Raw genomic sequence first — 19,787 nt, forward strand, 5'->3', positions numbered from 1 at the left:
TTTCAAGCTATTCCAAAAAAGTAAAAATGGAAAGAAAACCTCCAAATTCATTCTACAAAGCTAGTATGACCTTGATTCAAAAATCAGACAAAGACCCAACTAAAATGGAAAATTACAGGCCAATATCCCTGACGAACATGGATGCAAAAATTCCCAAGAAGATACTAGCAAATCTAATCCAACATTACATTAAAAGTGTTATTTTCCACAATCAAGTTAGATTTATTCCCGGGCTGCATGGATATTTGCAAACATGCATTAATATTTGCAAACAAATTAATGTGATACACCACCTTAATAAAAGACAGAATGAGAAACATATGATCTTCTCAATAGATGCAAAAAAAGCATTTGACAAAATACAGCATCCATCCTTGAAAGAAAAAAAAAAAAAACCTTAACAAAGTAGAGATAGAGGGAACTTACCTCAACATCATAAAACCATATATGAAGATCCACTGCTAATATCATCCTCAATGGGGAAAAACTGAGAGCTTTTCCTCTGCAGTCAGGAAAAAGACAGGGATGTCCACTCTCACCATTGTTACTTAACATAGTACTGGAAGTCCTAGCCTCAGCAATCAGACAACAAAATGACATAAAAGGCATCCAAATTGGCAAGAAAGAAGTTAAACTTTTCACTATTTTCAGAAGACATGATACTCCAGGTAGAAAATCTGAAAGTCTCCACCAAAAAAAATTGCTAGAATTGATAAACTAATTCAGCATAGTCACAAGATACAAACTCAATGCACAGAAATCTGTTCCATTTCTACATACCAATAATGAAGAAGCAGAAGTAGAAATCAAGGAATCAATCCTATTTACAACTGCACCAAAAACCATAAGATATCTAGGAATAAACCTAACCAAAAAGGTAAATGATCTGTACTCCGTAAACTATAAAACACTGATGAAAGATATTGAAGATGACACACAGAAATAGAAAAACATTCCATGCTCATGGATTGGAAGAACAAATATTGTTAAAATAATTTTATTACCCAAAGCAATCTAGATATTTAATGCAATCTCTATCCAAATACTACCAGCATTTTTGCAAAAAAAAAAAAAAATAGAACAAACAATCCTAAAATTTGTATGGAACCCCAAAAGACAAAGTAGTGTTGAAAAAGAAAACCAAAACTGGAGGCATCATGATTCCAGACTTCACTCTGTATTACAAAGCTGTAATCATCAAAACAGTACAGTTGGTATTGGCACAAAAAAACATGGCACAAAAAACAGACACAAAGATCAGTGGGACATAATACAGAACCCTCAAATGGCCCCACAAATGTATGGTCAATTAATCTTTGACACAGGAGGAAAAAATGTCCAATGGAAAAAGGCAGTCTCTTCAACAAATGGTGTTGGAAAAACTGAACAGCAACATGCAGAATGATGAATCTGGACCACTTTCTTACACCATACACGAAAATAAATTCGAAATTGATGAAACGCCTACATGTAAGACAGGAAACCATAAAACTCCTAGAGGAGAACACAGGCAACATCCTCTTTGACCTCGGCTGGAAAAACTTCTGACTAGACACGTCTCTGGAGGCAAGGGAAGCAAAAGCAAAAATGAACTACTGGGACTTAATCAAGATAAAAACCTCTACAGTGTAGGAAACAATCAACAAAACTAAAAGGCAGCCAATGGAAAGGGGAAAGATATTTGCAAATGACGTATCTGCTAAGGGTTAGTATCCAAAATCTATAAAGAACTTACCGAATTCAGCACCCCAAAAAGCAAATAATCCAGTTAAGAAATGGGCAGAAGATATGAATAGACATTTTTCCAAAGAAGACATACAGATGGCCAATATACACATGAAAATATGCTCAACATTTCTCATCATCAGGGAAATATAAATCGAAACCACAATGAGGTACAACCTCACACCTGTCAGAAGGGCTGAAATTAACAACACAAGAACAGTGGGTGTTGGCAAGGATGGGGAGAAAGGGGAACCCCCCTTATACTCTTGGTGGAAATGCAAACTGGTACAGGACCATGGAAAATGGTTGGAGGTGCCTGAAAAAGTTAAAAATAGAACTACTCTACAACCCAGCAATTGTACTACTAGGTGTTTACCCAAAGGATACCAAAATATTGATTCAAAGGGGGAAGTAAAGAAAGGGGTATACATGGAGCTGAAATCTCTGAATAAATCCCAGACATTGGAGAGATTGTCACCTGTAAAAAGTGAGAGAAGAAAAACAATGCCTACAGACCAAGAGAGCTTTTGAGAAAGGCTCTCTCTGCCCAGGAGCTTTGAGTGAGGAAAATGATTACCTGAAAAATTGTCTGGGTAGCTGTGAAGTATTAATTTACACGATAGTAAGAATTTATGCCAAAAAATTGTGCCAGAATATAGTGACTATTTTGGACACAGGCAGAAGCAAATGCAAAACCACTATAAGGGAACACTTTTCTAAACTCCAAAACCATGGAGTTTCCTCTAATATATACACACACATAAATACGTGCTGGTAAAAGGGGAATAATCAGCTTAAAATTTACAAATCCTATGATGGCTGATCCATCATATGAGAGATTCTTCAGATATGAAGCATGTATTTGCACTGGATTTCAGGAGACATTAAGGCTAGATTTGAGCATATTTTTTCATAGAGGTGACACCTGGCCAAGATCTGGATATGATTGTCCTAAGAAAATATATAAGAAGGAAAAATGGAAAGCTTGTTATGTTAACATTTCAGAACATCTAATATTTAGATGGAAAAGGGAGTTTGGATCACAAATGGAGTACACAAAGTACTGAGACCTAAGCCATAATAAGACTGTAGTTTAATGTACATAAAGTAAAGGTAGTTGATGTTACTAGAAAATTTTAGCCTGAAAAAAAAGAAGAAAAGAAAAGGGAAACATGATAATCATTTTCATGTATTTGATGGCTGTTCAAGTGAAAAGGTAATTAGCTTTACTGTAAGTACCTCTGGAATGATAAGTTGGAATAAATGGTTGCAAACTTAGAGACATTCATCTTGATTCAATATGAGAAAAATCTTTGTAACAATTACTTGTTCAAAAATTGATAGACTGTCCTGTCGGTAGAGAATTCTTCCACATTACAGGTATGCAAGCAGTCATGAATGTTCCATTACATAGGAGTTTGCTAAATTCTTTCTATCTCTGTGACTCTTTGAGTTAGTGAATAGTGACAATAATACAGCTTTGTTATTTTATGTGCTATATTCCAAGCTTATCTCAGGAAATATTTGATGTAACATAGACTCTGAAGGAGCAGCATTCTAGCACTTTAGATATTAATCATATCTTAAAATTATTTTGAACATTGGAGAAGATTGATGACAAATTTTTCTCCTCTGCATTGTTCTGGAAGACAAAACAAAACAAAAGAACGTATCATTCCCTCCCACTGTCATTTAGCTGTTCTGGAGAATCATATTGAGTTCACATAAATAAAATAACTGGCTTTTTCCACATGAACTACTCATAAATTTTTCTTTTCCATGTTATAATTGAGTAGTTGTGTTTTCTTAATCTGGAAAAGACTTAAAATGCATCCGAATTAAATTGCATTTTCTTATTTTTCATCCATAGCAAAATGTAGATAATATTATTGAAGAAGTAAAAAATATATGCAGTGTTCTGGGGTGTGTGGAGACCAAACAAATTACAGATGCTGTAAATGAACTAAATCTAACTCTTCAGAGAAATGCAGAGGTAAATATACTCATTTATTAGACAGTAATTATTTTATTTTATTTTATTTTAATTTTTTTTTCAACGTTTATTTATTTTTGGGACAGAGAGAGACAGAGCATGAACGGGGGAGGGGCAGAGAGAGAGGGAGACACAGAATCGGAAACAGGCTCCAGGCTCTGAGCCATCAGCCCAGAGCCTGACGCGGGGCTCGAACTCCCGGACCGCGAAATCGTGACCTGGCTGAAGTCGGGCGCTTAACCGACTGCGCCACCCAGGCGCCCCGACAGTAATTATTTTAAACCTGAGTTCAATAATTAAGAAGAGTGAAAGAATTTTGCCTACTGTGTGTGTGTGTCTGTGTATGTGCGCATAAATATTTCAATCATTTGGGGGTAATGGAAACTTGATTCTGTTATACCAAATAGATTATTATACCAAAAGGATTCAATTAAATTAAAAGGAAATTTCTTACACCTTTGAAGTTTGTAACTGCAATGTATCTTCCAAGTGAGACTCAAATCAATCCTACTATCCTACCTAGAGGAAACAATTATATAACATTCACAAGTGTTTGTATAGACTATTGATGGCTTTCATGTGCACCAGTATATTCAGGAGTAAGTATCCATGCTTATGTGGACAAGCACACATATAGGAAAGACAAGTTTTTTGTGGTATCTTTTGCTAAATTTGCAGTTCATACTGCTTATATATAATGCATTAATACCATTTTTTCCAGTTAAAAAAAATAAGTATTATATGTTTTTTTTAATCTCAGAAATCTAATATAGAATTACAGGTGTGATTATTGCCCAAGAAAAAGATTAGGAAATCTGGTCACAATAATCCATTCAATCTTGTTATTAGTTTAGCAAATGATGAAGCAGAAAGATATGATGATGATAATAACTAATACTTGATAGTACACTGCAATAATAAAATAGTTTCACTTATTTATTACTTCATTTCATTTCACTTTTATTTCATTTCAGTTCATCCTTCCAACAATACACCATGAAGTTGGTGTTTTAATGTTAATTTTATTATTAAAATCAGATGCTTAGAATGCTCATGTACAGAGGATTAATAAGTGGCCAAATAGAGATTTGAAACTAGGCCTCTTCCTCAATATATGTGAAACTTAATAAGAAAGAGTGATTACATTCATTCTTTACCTGAAGGGAAAGGAACAGCACAGATTATATTATCTTGAATATGCCAACCTTGAAATTTCAAAAGGACTGATTTAGAAAGTGGGCAATTATATTAATATATATAAATCATCATCATTGTTTCAAATATGTCTTATTTTAATTAGAACTTATTTTTGTAATTATAGAGTAATAATGAATATAGAAATTTGAATACCTTGTTTGCATTACATATAGGGACAGTGATGACTCAGGAGCAGTGGAATCATCCTATCAAAAGATTTTCCAGATAAACATTCATTAAAAGCTAAAATTACAAAGCATGAAGAAGTCAAAATTTAAACAATATAATCAATAAATATCAAAATTCGATGTCTGAAATTAATATGTGTTCATTTCCTTACATTTTTCTTAATGGGAAAATATCTACTCTTATACCTTCCAATAGAAGAAAATGAAGTACCTATATAGTCTCCACAGCTGTTTTTGTATGTACATATTAATATCCATGGGCTTCAGAAAAGACAACAAGGTAAAAAATTTGAAGTGATCACATTTAATCTGGTCATATTTTTCTATTCTGTGTTAGAGTGGGAAAATTCCACATAGTCGCCAAAAGCCTATCATCAGTATGTTGTGAAAATAAATATTTTGATGAACTCAAAAACTTAAGAATTATATGATGCTAAGAAGGACATTTCAAGGATATCCTTTCTGAGATAACAAGGTAGTGAGAGTTAACTTTCAACAAGCAACTAATTTCTCTTACAGTATCACATTTGGGAGACATTACAAGCACCTAGAGCTGGCAATAAAATACAAAGAGCTTAGGGTCATGCAAATATGATTTGAACTCAATATCTACCAGTTTTTAGCTGAACATCCTTTGGAAAATTAATTCACATCTCTGAGTTTCAGCTTTCCTCACTGCATAAATAAATAAACAAACAAACAAACAAACAAACAAACAGCAGAATCTACAGGGTTCCTGTGTTACAAATAATGTTAATAAAGGTCCAAATGATAGTGTTTCTTGCATAAGTCATTATTATTACTGAAGGTAGTAGGAATGGTGCTGGTGGTACTTTTTGAGATTCCTCTCCATATAGCCAACGTGAAGGTTTTAATTCACACAAGCACCACGTAGGTCATTTTCTCACGACTATTGATTATAGCCAGCATCATGACAAATGTGAACCTTTGCCAGAGGAGGAGACCACATGCATGAATGTGAACACATGTCTCTCCATCTGCTAAGACCACTTGGTTGTGCTTCAGTGTTTATGTTCAGCTCTCAGTGAATCAATACAAACAAATAACTGATCAAAGAATGAGGAAAATCTCATTTTAGGATAAAGCACTTCAAATGCCGTTAAAAATATTACAAGATACAAAAGCTTTATCTTAAAACATTCATTTTTGAAAACTCCCTAAAAGAACAAAAATGGCAATTTTCTCAGAAATGTCAAATTTTCAATACAGCTGAAGCCAAAAGAATCCTTCAAAGAGAAAGTGAATCCTAGGAAAACTGAACAATTATAATTCTTATGAAAAGCTCATAATCACATTTCACCTATCTTATATACTTATGAGCACTAACTTATATGTGATTACTCACACATAGAAATAAACAGTTGACAATTACCAGTTTTATTTCATATATGTCAATGGGAAAAACAGACAGTTTAAAACCCTTAATAAACAGATTCTAGGGGTGCCTGGGTGGCTCAGTTAAGCATCCAACTCGATCTCAGCTCAGGTCTTGATCTCAAGGTCTTGAGTTCAAGCCCTGAGCTCGGCTCCATCCTGGGCACGGAACCTACTTTAAAAATAAATAAATAAAAATAAAATAAACAGATTCTACTTATTTTGAGCACACTTTAAAGGTTCACTTATTCTACATCACCTTCATTCAAACATGTTCACCATCCTAATCGAAGAGCCCACCTATATAAGAATGCTAGCACAAACAGTAAGTACATATTTTCAGAATTTGTGCAGTAACCAACTGCAGTTAACAATGCCAAAGTACCTCAGTCTGTCTAACCACCATGAACCTAAGATTAAAAAAATACTGAGAAAAATGAATCTTCTGCCAACAAACTCAAATTTGAAAAGCTTTCCTTTCCCTTGGCTGCCTTTTTTGGTCAACTTGCAAGAGACTATTTCCTGCCATACAGAGAAGTAATGAGGTATTTATTAAATGTAAGTTTTGGCAAGATGATGAATTATATCACAAATGCAGTTATACTCTTATTCAGCACTGGAAACAATTTTCCATCCTTCAAAATTCTATTCCAGAATCTCACATAATATATTTCCATTGCATGTTCATACAATAAATGAAACACAAAGAGATAAATATGGTCTTACACATTGTGCTGTAGGTGGATGTCATGGTGATTTTAAAATACAAGTTTATATTTCTGAATAAATTGAATTCTAGTTAAGTCAGGCTAACATCTTTAATGGTCTCATCCACATGGGTGAGGTGAAGATCTTATGTGCAATTGTTAAGCCTAGTGGTTTAAACTACACTCAGATGAAATATTGTACTTAAGAGAAATGCTTCTGAAAAGGTTCACGTGAACAATGCTTTTAAGTGAAAAAGCTATATATAAATTTAATTAAATTTTAAACATGATACAAGTGTTTTCTTTCAAAAGGAATATTGTAGCAAGTTCTTGATTACAAAAAAAAAAAAAACCACCACGATTATCCTTTGTTTGAGAAATTGGGCTTTAAAAACAAACTTAAAGCAAAATTTTTAAAAATGTAGTGCCAATTAAAATGGATTTGACATATTAGAAAATTATGTTTGCTTTCGGACTGAAACCTCAGTTTTGTGAATTGTGTATCTCTATATATAGTTTTCATGATAATGAAGTTATAACCAGTGAATCCTAAACCACTAAAGTAATTCTAGGTCTCCACAAACACAAATAAACAAACAAGCAAATAAATAATAAAACCATACTAATGATTATGAACTAAAATGACAAAAAATATAATTTCAGATAGTACTGTTTTATTTAGAATATGGTCACAAGTGTTTTACTGTCAGTTTCTTTAAATCTCCTAAAAATAAAGAAATGAAACTATATCATAAATCTGTATGATTCTGCCCACTTGATTTTTTTTTTTAAGTTTATTTATTTATTTTGAGAAAGAGAGAGCATGAGCAGGGGAGAGGCAGAGAAAGAGAGGGGGAAAGAATCCCAGGAGAGGGGGCTCAAACCCATGAACCGTGAGATCATGACCTGAGACAAAGTCTGACCCTTAACCAACTGAGCCACCCAGGTGCCCTTGATTTTGCCCACTTCCATCCAGCCCTCTTTGCATAGCAGCCCAAAGCTCGCAACTGAACTAATAATAAGAACTGCTAATAATAAGAACTGGACATACTACACAGAAAGAATTAAAATGCACTTATTTCAAAAACTTATTTACTGCTGGGGAAGGAACTGAGTTTAGCCAATATATATAGAACTGTTCTAATAACACTAAACAGGCTTGGGGTGCCTGAGTGACTCAGTAGGTTGAGCGTCGGCTTCCGCTCAGGTCATGATCTCATGGTTTGTGAGTTCAAGCCCTGCGTTGGGCTCTGTGCTGACAGCTCAGAGCCTGAAGCCTGTTTTGGATTCTGTGTCTCCCTCTCTCTCTGCTCCTCCCCTGCTCGTGCTCTGTCTCTCTTTCTCAAAAATAAATAAACATTAAAAAAAAATTTTTAATAAAACACTAAACAGGCTGAATTTATTCTAAATTTTTTTCAGTCAAAAAACCAAGATTGTTTATTAAAACATTCAGAATGCTTTCCTTTTACTTTATAATTTAGCTTCCTTCTGTTTATTAAGCAACATTGATACATGATAACAATAAATATTTTGTCTTTTTATGATGCAAGAGAAATTTCAGTGTTTAGATCTGGATATAATCAGTTTGGTTGTTTTGTGAATTTGTTTTCTAAATAACTATTCTGTCTTTGCACTTATTTTTCTTTTTCAGAATTTTCATCAAAATTCAGAGACTTCAGCAAAAGGTAAAACATACATGTACCCACATTTAAGAAACAGTTACAGAAACAAAAATAATTTAATTCTTTTCAATTTTTTATCCAAATATTATGGTAGCACACGCACACAAACATTTTTTGAGGCATAAGTGTTTTGCTAAGCTGTTTTTACTGATGGAAATGATTATTCTGCAAGTGAATAAAAATCAACACTCTAAACTTTTAGCCTGACATTTTTAAGAAATGGGAAAAGTCGAGAGGTCTATAAAAAGGAAAGGAATACTGAAAATATTTTTATAACCATTCCAAGAACTATAAAATTTTATTTAGCTACTTATATTTTGATGTAAGAAGAGTCTAAAAAAATAGCAGATGTCTTTCTTCAAAGTCACTAATTTCAAATTTAAATTAAAATAGTATTTGAAAGACCAATCTAACATAATATGTAGGAGGATTAGATCCTGGAATAATTAGTGTTCACAGAGGCTCCGAGCCTATAAAACTGCAAGCCACAGGAGGACTTTGCCTCTACAGAAAACAGTGGATATGTAATAGTGTGGTATAGAGCAAAGGATCTGGCTTTTGGAATCTGGTTAATTTCAACTCTGCCACTTTTTGACTCTGTGATCTTAGGGAATTAAATTCTTTGATTCCCCAATATGCATAGCAGACATGATAGTTACTTAATGTGCAGGGTGTGGTCAGAGTTGTTCTTGCTTGCACAGGCAAGTGGTATTTGGCATATGAACCCTGCGAGTATCTTCAAGGAAACAGACTCACATACAAACGATAACCCCAACCTGTCCTCCATTCCCTTAATCATTTTTAGGAGAAAGTAATGTGCGGAGGGATATCCTCTCTACTCTAATTACCACCACTCAAAAGAAGACATTCAATTACATTTGAAGAGCTCCCCCCTTCACATCACCGAGAAATATGGGACGGCAGAGGGCATGGAGAAAAAACAAACACACACATAAACAAAGTGTACTGGCGCAAAAATCCCTGTTCCAGGCATTCATAACTCCAGAACATCATTGAGGAAGGGAAAGGATGGACGCCCCCTAACAATATCACTAACACAGAGTCCAAGTGATACAATGAAGAGAGAACAAGCTGGAGGTTATGTCAGATGGAATTGGCCCTCTCTTCCTTTCTTCTAGGAATGTTGGAATAAAATCCCTTCATTCCATAGTCCTAAGGGCTTGGGATATAAGATCCCAGAGAACTGTGTAGGAATGTTCACAAAGACTTCTATTCAATGCTAAATCATCACAGATTCTAATTAATGCATCTTATTTTTTTAAACTTTAAGTTTATTTATTTATTTTAAGAAAGAGACAGAGAGAGTGCATGAGGAGGGGAGGGACAGAGAGAGAGAGAGAAAGAGAGAGAATCCCAAGCAGGCTCTTCACTGCCAGTGCAGAGCCCTGCGTGGGGCTTCAACTCACAAGCCATGAGATCATGACCTGAGCCAAAACCAAGAGTCAAATGCTTAACTGACTGAGAAACCCAAGTGCCCCTAATTAATAAATTTTAATCAAATATATATTGTCACTATTTCTCAATTTATGACACTATAACTATTCCCAGAGTAAAATCAGGTGTGATAAATGTTATTACTCCATATTTCACCACCAACCCCACTATCCTGAGTCCCTAGTACATTTCTGATGATATGCGAAATGGACTCTTCATCCAGAGTTCTGGAAGTAAAGCATAATGCATAAAAGCACACATCTCTATACTACCTCAAATAAGCAAATTATAACCAAGAACTGTATTTCTGCAGAAAAAGTCAAGAGTAGAGTTTGAGTAAATACCCAGATAATTAAGATTTCCTAAAATACACGCTGGGGCTTGAATTGATAAGATCTCTGACCCAACTTTATGATTTATTTTAGATGTGTATTCATTTGCACAAGGTTGGGAATTATTAACAAGAAGTTTATACTTCCTGATTCAGAGTACCAACAGCACAATGTGGGGACTGGGTAACATGTTTCTATAAATTTATAGTTCCCTGCCTCCTGTTGGTCAGGAGAATCCCTGTGGGTCGGCCTCAAGAATTTGAATCCTCTTTAAAAACGATTTTTATGCTGCTTTACTCTTCTGTTTTATTAACTGCTACTGCTGATTTCTCTGATAATTTTAATTAGGGCTTATTTCATGCTGCTCATTCCCTCAGACTGATTTCAACAAAGGGCACCATTTTAAGTAAAATGTGGCCATCTTATAAATTTTGTACAAACTTACGAATAACCAAGTGAATAATAGCATGTGTTGAGCAACAAAAAAATGTTTTAATTATGGACAGAGCTTCTGAGGGACAGGATAGGGTTCAAAGAAGCTCCCTGCTGAAAGTGGCATGATTTTTGAGTACCAAATTGTCTGGTATTGGAACACTGCAGACTGATGGAGGAAAAAGCTGGCTCTTTTATTTTCTTTTCAAAACAACTAGAAACTACAAGCAATTTATGCTTCAGAAACAACTTGACGAGGAAGTGCATGCGTTTGAATAAATACCAGTACTGTGTGACTTGACTTGGCACACATCAAATCAAATCAAAATCACTGCCCGTTTTAACAACATAATTTCAAAGGACGCGCTTACTTGTTCTCTCGGTGACTTCTCAGCGGCAGATCTCGGCCGCCGGGCCCTTCTACCTGGAGTTTGGAGCACCCAGCGCAAGCCCAGAGCCTAGCGGAGCAGCCGCCACAGTGGGCGGGGCCACGTGCCGCAGGGGTGTCTGGGACCCCACCTGGTACTGGGAGAACCACAGACCCTGCTCAACATCCGGAAGAGGGGCCTGAAGTCTGCAGGAGAACTGATGCCCAGGCTGGACCATTACAAAGGCAAGGCCATGCGGCACATCTTCCTCATCAGGCAATCCCAGTACCAGGTGGACGCCTCTTCCCGCTTGCACTACCGACTCTCCTAGGTTGCAGACAGGCTAGGCTGACTGGTGTTCTGACTTGTAAACTTGGGATTGAAATTTAATAAAATCGACCGTTCCTCCATGACCCACGAGATAGAAACCACTGACATCATCAGCAAACACGTGCCAGGGGTCTGCAAAGTCAGCACAGACCTGCTGAGGAAAGGCGCCCATATCTAGCTGAACGAGCTGAATCGGCCCAAGTCGCACTGGAAGCCCGAGACTGAGGGTATTAGGAAGACAGAGCCGGAAGGGAAGTGGCTTACTAAATTGCATCCACCTGGCAGACGCCAGGCAGCAGAATGGTTCTGAAATCTGCCATGCCACCTTTTGCAACCTGATGTGTCCGGCGCCAGAGTTCTTTCAGAAGGCTGGCTCCGCCTCTCCCTCAACAACCGCAGCATTATCCAGCTGGTGGTCTGGTCTAGTTGCAGAGTAGCGCTCAGGGCCCTCAGGGACACAGGGTTCAGGCCTCCTGATAAGATCTAACACTCCTGAGGAGGGCCTTGAGGCCCCGCTCTCCTCAGTGCTGTACCCAGCTGGATGTGGGTGTCACCAAAGAACACAGATTCCCTCCCTGGCGTCCTTCCACAAGTTAAGCTGCAGTTCCATTTCATTTCTCCAGGACGACATGGCTGAAAAGTAGAAATATCTAAAGTGTGGCATTTCAGTACTTTTCTTCTGGCCCAGGAAGGGAAAGAATAACATTCAGATCAGATTAGGCTGATTTCTTTTTCAATAGTTTTCTGCCTTAAGCTGTTCAACCAGAATAAATTTATAGGATTTAAGGAGGCCTGTTTCGCGGATGAGACTGAAGCCTGGCAGATTCACACCGAGGAGCTCTTTGACCATTACCGTAGGTAGCTGTGCCACCTGCCTGGAGGCCCCTTCAGCAAAGCCCATCATGCATGAGGGACTCTGAGGAGGGCACCAGAGATTCCATTCACAACTTACTTCCCTTCATACATTCTTTTCATTTCCTAAACCCTTTATCACTTAAATATTTGTTAAAGATTTTCTTGATTTGGGTTAAAAGATGATAATTTTTGAGCTTTTATATTTGAGTTTATTCTTCATTTAACTTCTGAAACACTATCATAGTTGAGTATTAAAACAAAAACAATTGCAAATGAGTGAAGTATATTCCTTCACTCATTCACTACTGCATACAAAATATCGGTAGTTAGTGTTATTTAGTGGCCCCATGAAGAGGTCTGACACTGAACACCACCCCTAGGATAATGTTCATCATCCTCAAAAACTTCACCATTGTAATGACACTATCTTTCCTGATTTTGACCAAAGTCCACTACCTGTACTACCTGGTCCATTTCATCAGTCTCTTCCATTTCCTTCCTCTCAGGTAGGAATTTTATTGGGAGTTTATTAGGAGAGAGAAATCCAGGAAAGTTTACCTTAAATTCCATGATTAGGTGACCCTTTCCATATGGTCTATGAAATTGGCATGCGTTCATTTAGTACACACTTAACAGCTATTAGCCCCTATACTTAGTCATTTTTTTTCTCATTTTTTTTTCCTTCGTGACAAGTCACTTTTAGGAATAATCAATAAACTCCGTTTAAACAACTAATAGTAAAACTTAAGTAAGGCTTCAATTTTGAAGAGATTTAGTAAGCATCATAAATCTTTCATTTCAAGCTTATTTCAGATCTCAGCCAGGTACTTTTACTGTTCTCCTTTTACAATAGCACAATATATATGATTAGTGTTCAGTTAATGGTAAACATGATAGCATAGTCAAATTTATTATGATTAATTTTTAGATAGTATTTGTTTGAAGTACTTCTAAGCCATGTAGAAAACATGTTCCTTGTCTGTAAGCTAATTCTTAACAATCATAAACTAGAATAAAAAATATTTCAAATTAAAGAATGCCAAATTAATAATCCAAAACTCTGATCTATGATAAAAGGCCATGATTCCAAGATTTTTGCAACTGAAGATATGAAAGCTTATTGATTATCTACACAACTATCAACTAATTCAGGCTGCATAGAGAGGCACAGATGGCTAATTGGTGTCAGTTGGTAGATGGTCATTTTAATTAAATTTTATTTAAAAGTTATCATAAGAAATTTCAAAGCTGTAATTGATGGCTTATAATGAGTATGGCCCTTCACAGATGACCTGATTTCTATCCTTCCCTCCCTCTCCCCCACCTTAGGCTTGATAGAGAAAGTGACAACTGAACTCTCCAGGGCCATCTACCAGCTAATCAGTGTCTATTGCCGCAGCTTTTATGCAGATTTCCAGCCTCTAAATATACCTGATGACATTTCCTATGTAAATCCTGGACTCCATTCCCACCTGAGCTTCACAGTTTATGCAGCTCACAACATTCCAGAGACTTGGGTGCACAGGTGAGTGGTGGTGAGTTTTTCACAAAACTTTTAGTTAATATTTACATGGCTTCTAATTAGAGTATAATTTGTCTTGTTCTTATTTGCAGGAGTGAATATTTTATAAGATTTTGAAATGTAACCAGTGTAAATTTATCTTAATTTTTAAAACCATTTTTAAAAACTTCATTACCAAACGTGCATTCCTTTTCCCTCAAGTCTTCTCCCATTCTCCATATTAAAAATAGCTGCATATTGTCAGTATATCATTATAGAAACAGAAAATTCTCAACCTACTTTATGTAATTGCCCTAATTTTTTTTTTTTTAATGTTTGAGTTTAAAAGACCAATGCTAATTAACAGAACAGAGGGATAGCACACACAGGGAAAAGTACTTAATAGAAAAAAAAAAATCACTCTGATACCCATCAAGTTGTGAGTGGTAAATGTTTTGTGAAATTAGTACCTTGATAAAGTGGGAATTAGCCAAGAGTAATTTGAGTTACATTGGAAATTAACCACAATTATGCCTGGAACATTGCTAGATTTTAGGTTGGCTCTATTATGTAGTATTTTCTTTAATAACATGATTAGATTCATATTATGATCATTATTTTATTTTAAATGCTTATTTATTTTTGAGAGAGAGAGAAAGAGAGAGAGAGAATTGGGGGGAAGAGGGAGTGCAGAAAGAGAGGGAGACAGAGAATCTCAAGAAGGCTGAGTGCTGTCAACGCAAAGCTGGATGTGGGGCTTGAACCCATGAACCACGAGATCATGGCCCCAGACAAAACCAAGAGTCCGATGCTCAACCAGGCACCCTTATAATCATTATTTTAAATGCCTTATGGATTAAATCTATAGTAGAATGTGTATTAAATCAATTACAGTTGATAAAAGAATAGTAACTTATAAATGGATTTATTGTACCCACTGCATTTAGCATCTCTAAGAAAAGCTGAAACCTTTCCAATAAATAGACAAAAGAAAATGCTATCTGTATTTTTGAAAATAACTGAACTGTACACATATTTATAAAGTTAATTAGAAAGAAAAATTGGCTTTTGTATGTAAAAAACATTACCTATCTACACATACACATATTTCTTTAAATCCATGGGATGATTCTTTTATGCCTTTTTCTCAATTTTTTTGAAAATTTAAAGGTCTGATGTATAATATAATAAATATAATAAAATAAATTTCTTACATTTTTTAACCATTAGCAAATACTTATCAATTTTAACTAACATGGAAAAACTAGCCAGATAAATACTGATAACACTATATGCACAGAGCCTGCATTTACATATGGTGTGACAGTTTTGTTTGGTTTTTTTTTCCATTATTTTTCTATTCTCTGCTTTATTTCTGCTCTAATCTTTATTATTTTCTTCCTTCTTTTAACCTTGGACTTAGTTTGTTCCTCTTTTTCCAGTTCCTTACATATAAAGTTAGCTTGTTTATTTTTGATATTTCTTCTTTTCATGTAAGTATTTACTGCTATAAACTTCTCTCTTAGTACTGCTTTTGCTGCATCCCATAAATTTAGTATAGTGTGTTCATTTTCATTTGTATCAGTGTTTTTTCTAATTTCCCATTTGATTTGTTTTATGCATTGATTGTTCAAAAATTAGAGACATTTTGCTTCTTTCTTAAGAAACTCATATTTTTTGTTCCCCCTAGTGTCTGTTTGTGGTACTACAAGTTTGCCAGTGCAGCTGTAAGCTCCCCAGCTCTTTTTGGTTCTCAGCTGCTCCCTGCCAGGTCCCATCTGTGCTATGAGTTAGTAAGACAGAAACCAGTCTCTCAGGCCACCACCCAAAACACTGAAACACTGGACTCACACTCCGACTCTTTTTCTCCCTAGGAAGAAGCCAGAAGTTTGGATGTTCTCCTCTTCATTTTCCAATGAAGAGGGAGAAAAGACAGGGGCAAGTGAATTTGTGCTAGTTCAAATTAGATTTGGTTTAGGCATTTAGATTTAGGCAGGACAGAAACTAGTTCCTTGGATAGCCCCTAAAAAGTCTGAATGCTGGACATATGTTCCGGTTTTCTCTTTCCCACCCCAGGGAGAAGCTGGGAGTCAGGTTTCCTCCTGATCACACTACACTCTACTAGGGGAGGAGTTCTGGAAAAGCAGTGCCACAAATTTTCCTACTGATTTCTATGTGACTGGTGTGCACTTGCCTGGAGTGCAGGACACTCTTGTTTCTAAATTTCTCACAAAGGGAATTCATCCATGTATTGCTGAATTGGTGTTTCCATGAGGGAAGGAGGGTCTAGGGCTGCTTGTTGTACCACCTTGCTGATGTCACCCAACATGAATTTTTAAAGTAATTTTTGACGTATACTTTATACAAGCAAATATAACTTTTTCATTTGACTTTTAACTATAAAAATAATTGATCCATATAGAAAACTGGTTTCTTTATAGTCTTCAGCTTATTGAATCGTTTTTTTTAATTTTTATTTTATTTTTTTTTAGCTATAAAACATTTTCTTTTTCCTGTTGGCTTACATATGCTGGAAAGAAGTTGTGCCAAGTGAGAAGCTACAGAAATATTCCAGTCAAAAAATTGTTCTTTTTCTTGGTCAACTGGAATGAAATGTAAGTTTAATCTTTATTTTGGCAGGATCATTTATCTAATAAGGATCAGGGATTCTTTTTTCTCTTTTTTTTAAACTGAAAGATGTGATTTTTTTAAAGATATTACCAGTTGATGTGATTCAGTGATGTGATAAATATGCTCATTCTCGTAGATAACTGAGTGCACAATTCAACAGGTTAAAAAAATCCATTTAGAAACCTAGACAAGTATCCAATTTACATCAACGAATTGATCACAAAGGGAAATTGGAGAAAGCAGAATTATTAATCATTCACACACTATGGATGTAAGAGAGACCCTCTATTTGGGGCTGAGGGAAATAGATTCTAGATATAACAAAGAAGAAAGAAAATACCTAATAACATATGTAATCTCCATTTTCCCATGAGAGCCAATTATAAATGTATTTAAACAATCACGTTTTTTGATAATAATTATGCCTTGTGTAAACTACCATCTAGTTTTGGGAGACTGGCACCTACTTTCTCATTTAATGGAGACATGTTAAAACGCTAAGAAAAAAGCACCATCTTGACACAATCCATGCCTTCCTGCTCCCTTGTATCCCCTCCCTCCTCCTCAAGTCCTTACGTTACTCAGAATCTCAGGAGACTCAGGCCCTGGCTATGGCTATTTCATGATTACTTCTGCTTTATTTCATGATTGCTTTTCCTTGCTGTTCCTATGACATTATTCCACTAGCTTTCAGTCATTTCTCTGGTGTCTCCAATGCTGCCCTTACAATCAATTTTCTTCCTACCTCAAATAGAAAAAAAAACTCCCAACCCACTATCCCTCAGCCTTTTCACAAGATCTGGCTTGGGAGATGATTTGACTCCCCAATACTGTGCTTTTTCTCAGAGAAATATGTGTCAAAATTTCTAGGACTCCAAGGATGTTGTTAGATAGTGCCATTTATCCCAATCTTAGTGTTACTACAATCAATGGAGACATGACATTTGGCCTTCAATTTTTAAATACTCCATGGTTCCTTCTATGCTAAAGCAATTCCTCCTTCCTCTAGGACTATGACAACATTTATCTTCCTTTCTTTGGTTAGGTTCTTAATTCCTTTGACCAAAGACCTGTTCTTTAATTACAAAATCCTCTTCTATTGCACAAAATGAATTCTGCTTATACAATTCTTCAATGGCTCCCTAGTTCTTACAAAATAAAATACAAATCCTTTAGCACAACATACAAGGCTCCCAGTGGTTTGGCCCCTGCCTATCTCTTCACCTTTATCTTTGGAGTTAGCCCCACTCCCTGCCCCTGTACCGAGTCATTCTGCATCTGATCTATTTATCCTAACTATAAACTGAGAAATCATGTCTCTGCTAGGGGTCCTCCATCTATCAAGAGCACAGTGCCTTTACTGCCCACCTGTCCTTCAAGACACTCTTTTACCTTCCCTATAAACTCTTTTTTATATCATTGGAAATAATTGGCCACTTTTTCTTTTGTTGGTTGATGTGAACCTCAATCTACTCTTACTGAATGTGTTTGCTTATATTTCTGTTTGATTTTGCCAAATGAAAAAAAAAGATCTTTTGTTTTTGATATTTTATTTTATTCTATTTTTAAATTTTTCCATTCTGTTCCTGGCAACACAGGCAGCATTAGATAGAGTAAGAGTTCAGTGTTTATGGACAAGCAAATGAATTTCATGTAACAAGTGATTCTTTAAAAATGTTATTAATTAGCTCAATGACTAAAATTATTTTTCTGACTTAATTAAAACTTATTCCTAACTATTTCAAAAAATCAGATTAATTTTCAGCTGATAGATATGTGCTATCATTTAAACAATTCAAGAAAACACCTACTAATTCTAAAGTCAATTTAAAAAATCCCCCTCCCAAACCCCAAATAAATTGAAAATCATTAGTGTTGTTGGAATAACTACACTGATATATTTTTCTTCTGTTCCTTCGAGGCTGTATATGTACTATCTTTCCTGTGAGTTTTTGAGTCCCCCAATAGAATTAGTGACCTCAACCTAGAATTATTTTCATTTGATTTCATTTCCATTAAAAATGGAATTAAAGGGGCGCCTGGGTGGCGCAGTCGGTTAAGCGTCCGACTTCAGCCAGGTCACGATCTCGCGGTCCGGGAGTTCGAGCCCCGCGTCGGGCTCTGGGCTGATGGCTCAGAGCCTGGAGCCTGTTTCCGATTCTGTGTCTCCCTCTCTCTCTGCCCCTCCCCCGTTCATGCTCTGTCTCTCTCTGTCCCAAAAAAAATAAATAAATAAACGTTGAAAAAAAAAATTTAAAAAAAAAAATGGAATTAAAAATTACCATTTTTCTAGGTGCTTGTAGCATTCTTTATGTATTTTAACATGTATCTATTATACTATAATTGATTATACACTCCATTACTAGGCTGTACACTTAAGGACAGAAAATTTGTTATTTAATAATGTATGACATAGATTTGACATATTTAATCATCATACTATATCCAAAATATATTATCTCATCTTAACAACAAAAATACGAAACAGGTATTGTCATCCTTTTTAAAAGATCAGTGTTTTGAGGGTTGTGAAGCATAATTAACTTCTCCTAGTTCCCACAACCAGTAAACGTCAGAACTAGTGCTCAGATCTACTCTCACTCCAAAGCTGATGTTTTTACTGTGATTTCTATACTATTTCTTAAAACATATAAAATCCTTGGTAGAGTATTTATATTCTATAGATAGTCCTCACATCTTAAATTTAAAAAAAGCTCCATTCTCCTACCAGCAGCTACCCTGTGTTTTTCCTCTGCTTTATAGCAAAACCCTTCCAAAGAGTTGTGTATATTCACTTTTTTCATTTTTTCCCCTCTGGTCTAAAATATACTCCAGTTAGGCTTTCATCACTCTGTTTCACTGAAATTGCCCATCAGAGTCACTAGTGACCTGCATAGTTAAATCTAATGTTGGTTTCTCAGTCTTCATCTTACATCCTCTATTTAGGAGTATTTGGCACTGTTGCTCTCACCTTCCATCTTGAAATATGCTCTCCA

The 19,787-nt window shown here is 35.7% G+C and overlaps 1 protein-coding gene across 4 annotated transcripts in view; it reads left to right on the forward strand.

Annotated features, from left to right (window-relative positions):
• Positions 1 to 19,787, forward strand: part of PIK3C2G (phosphatidylinositol-4-phosphate 3-kinase catalytic subunit type 2 gamma) — a 358,133-nt gene that overhangs the window by 83,656 nt on the left and 254,690 nt on the right. For 3 of the 4 annotated variants that reach the window (XM_030322152.1, XM_030322155.1, XM_030322154.1), the window contains exons 9-12: positions 3,596 to 3,718; positions 8,857 to 8,890; positions 13,989 to 14,184; positions 16,653 to 16,775. In XM_030322152.1, the coding sequence (XP_030178012.1) occupies positions 3,596 to 3,718; positions 8,857 to 8,890; positions 13,989 to 14,184; positions 16,653 to 16,775 (476 nt within the window). The remainder of the gene's footprint in view (positions 1 to 3,595; positions 3,719 to 8,856; positions 8,891 to 13,988; positions 14,185 to 16,652; positions 16,776 to 19,787) is intronic. The other variant, XM_030322157.1, reaches the window with a different exon arrangement.

The sequence above is a fragment of the Lynx canadensis genome, chromosome B4 (genome assembly GCF_007474595.2).
Source record: "Lynx canadensis isolate LIC74 chromosome B4, mLynCan4.pri.v2, whole genome shotgun sequence".
NCBI classification, from domain to species: domain Eukaryota; kingdom Metazoa; phylum Chordata; class Mammalia; order Carnivora; family Felidae; genus Lynx; species Lynx canadensis.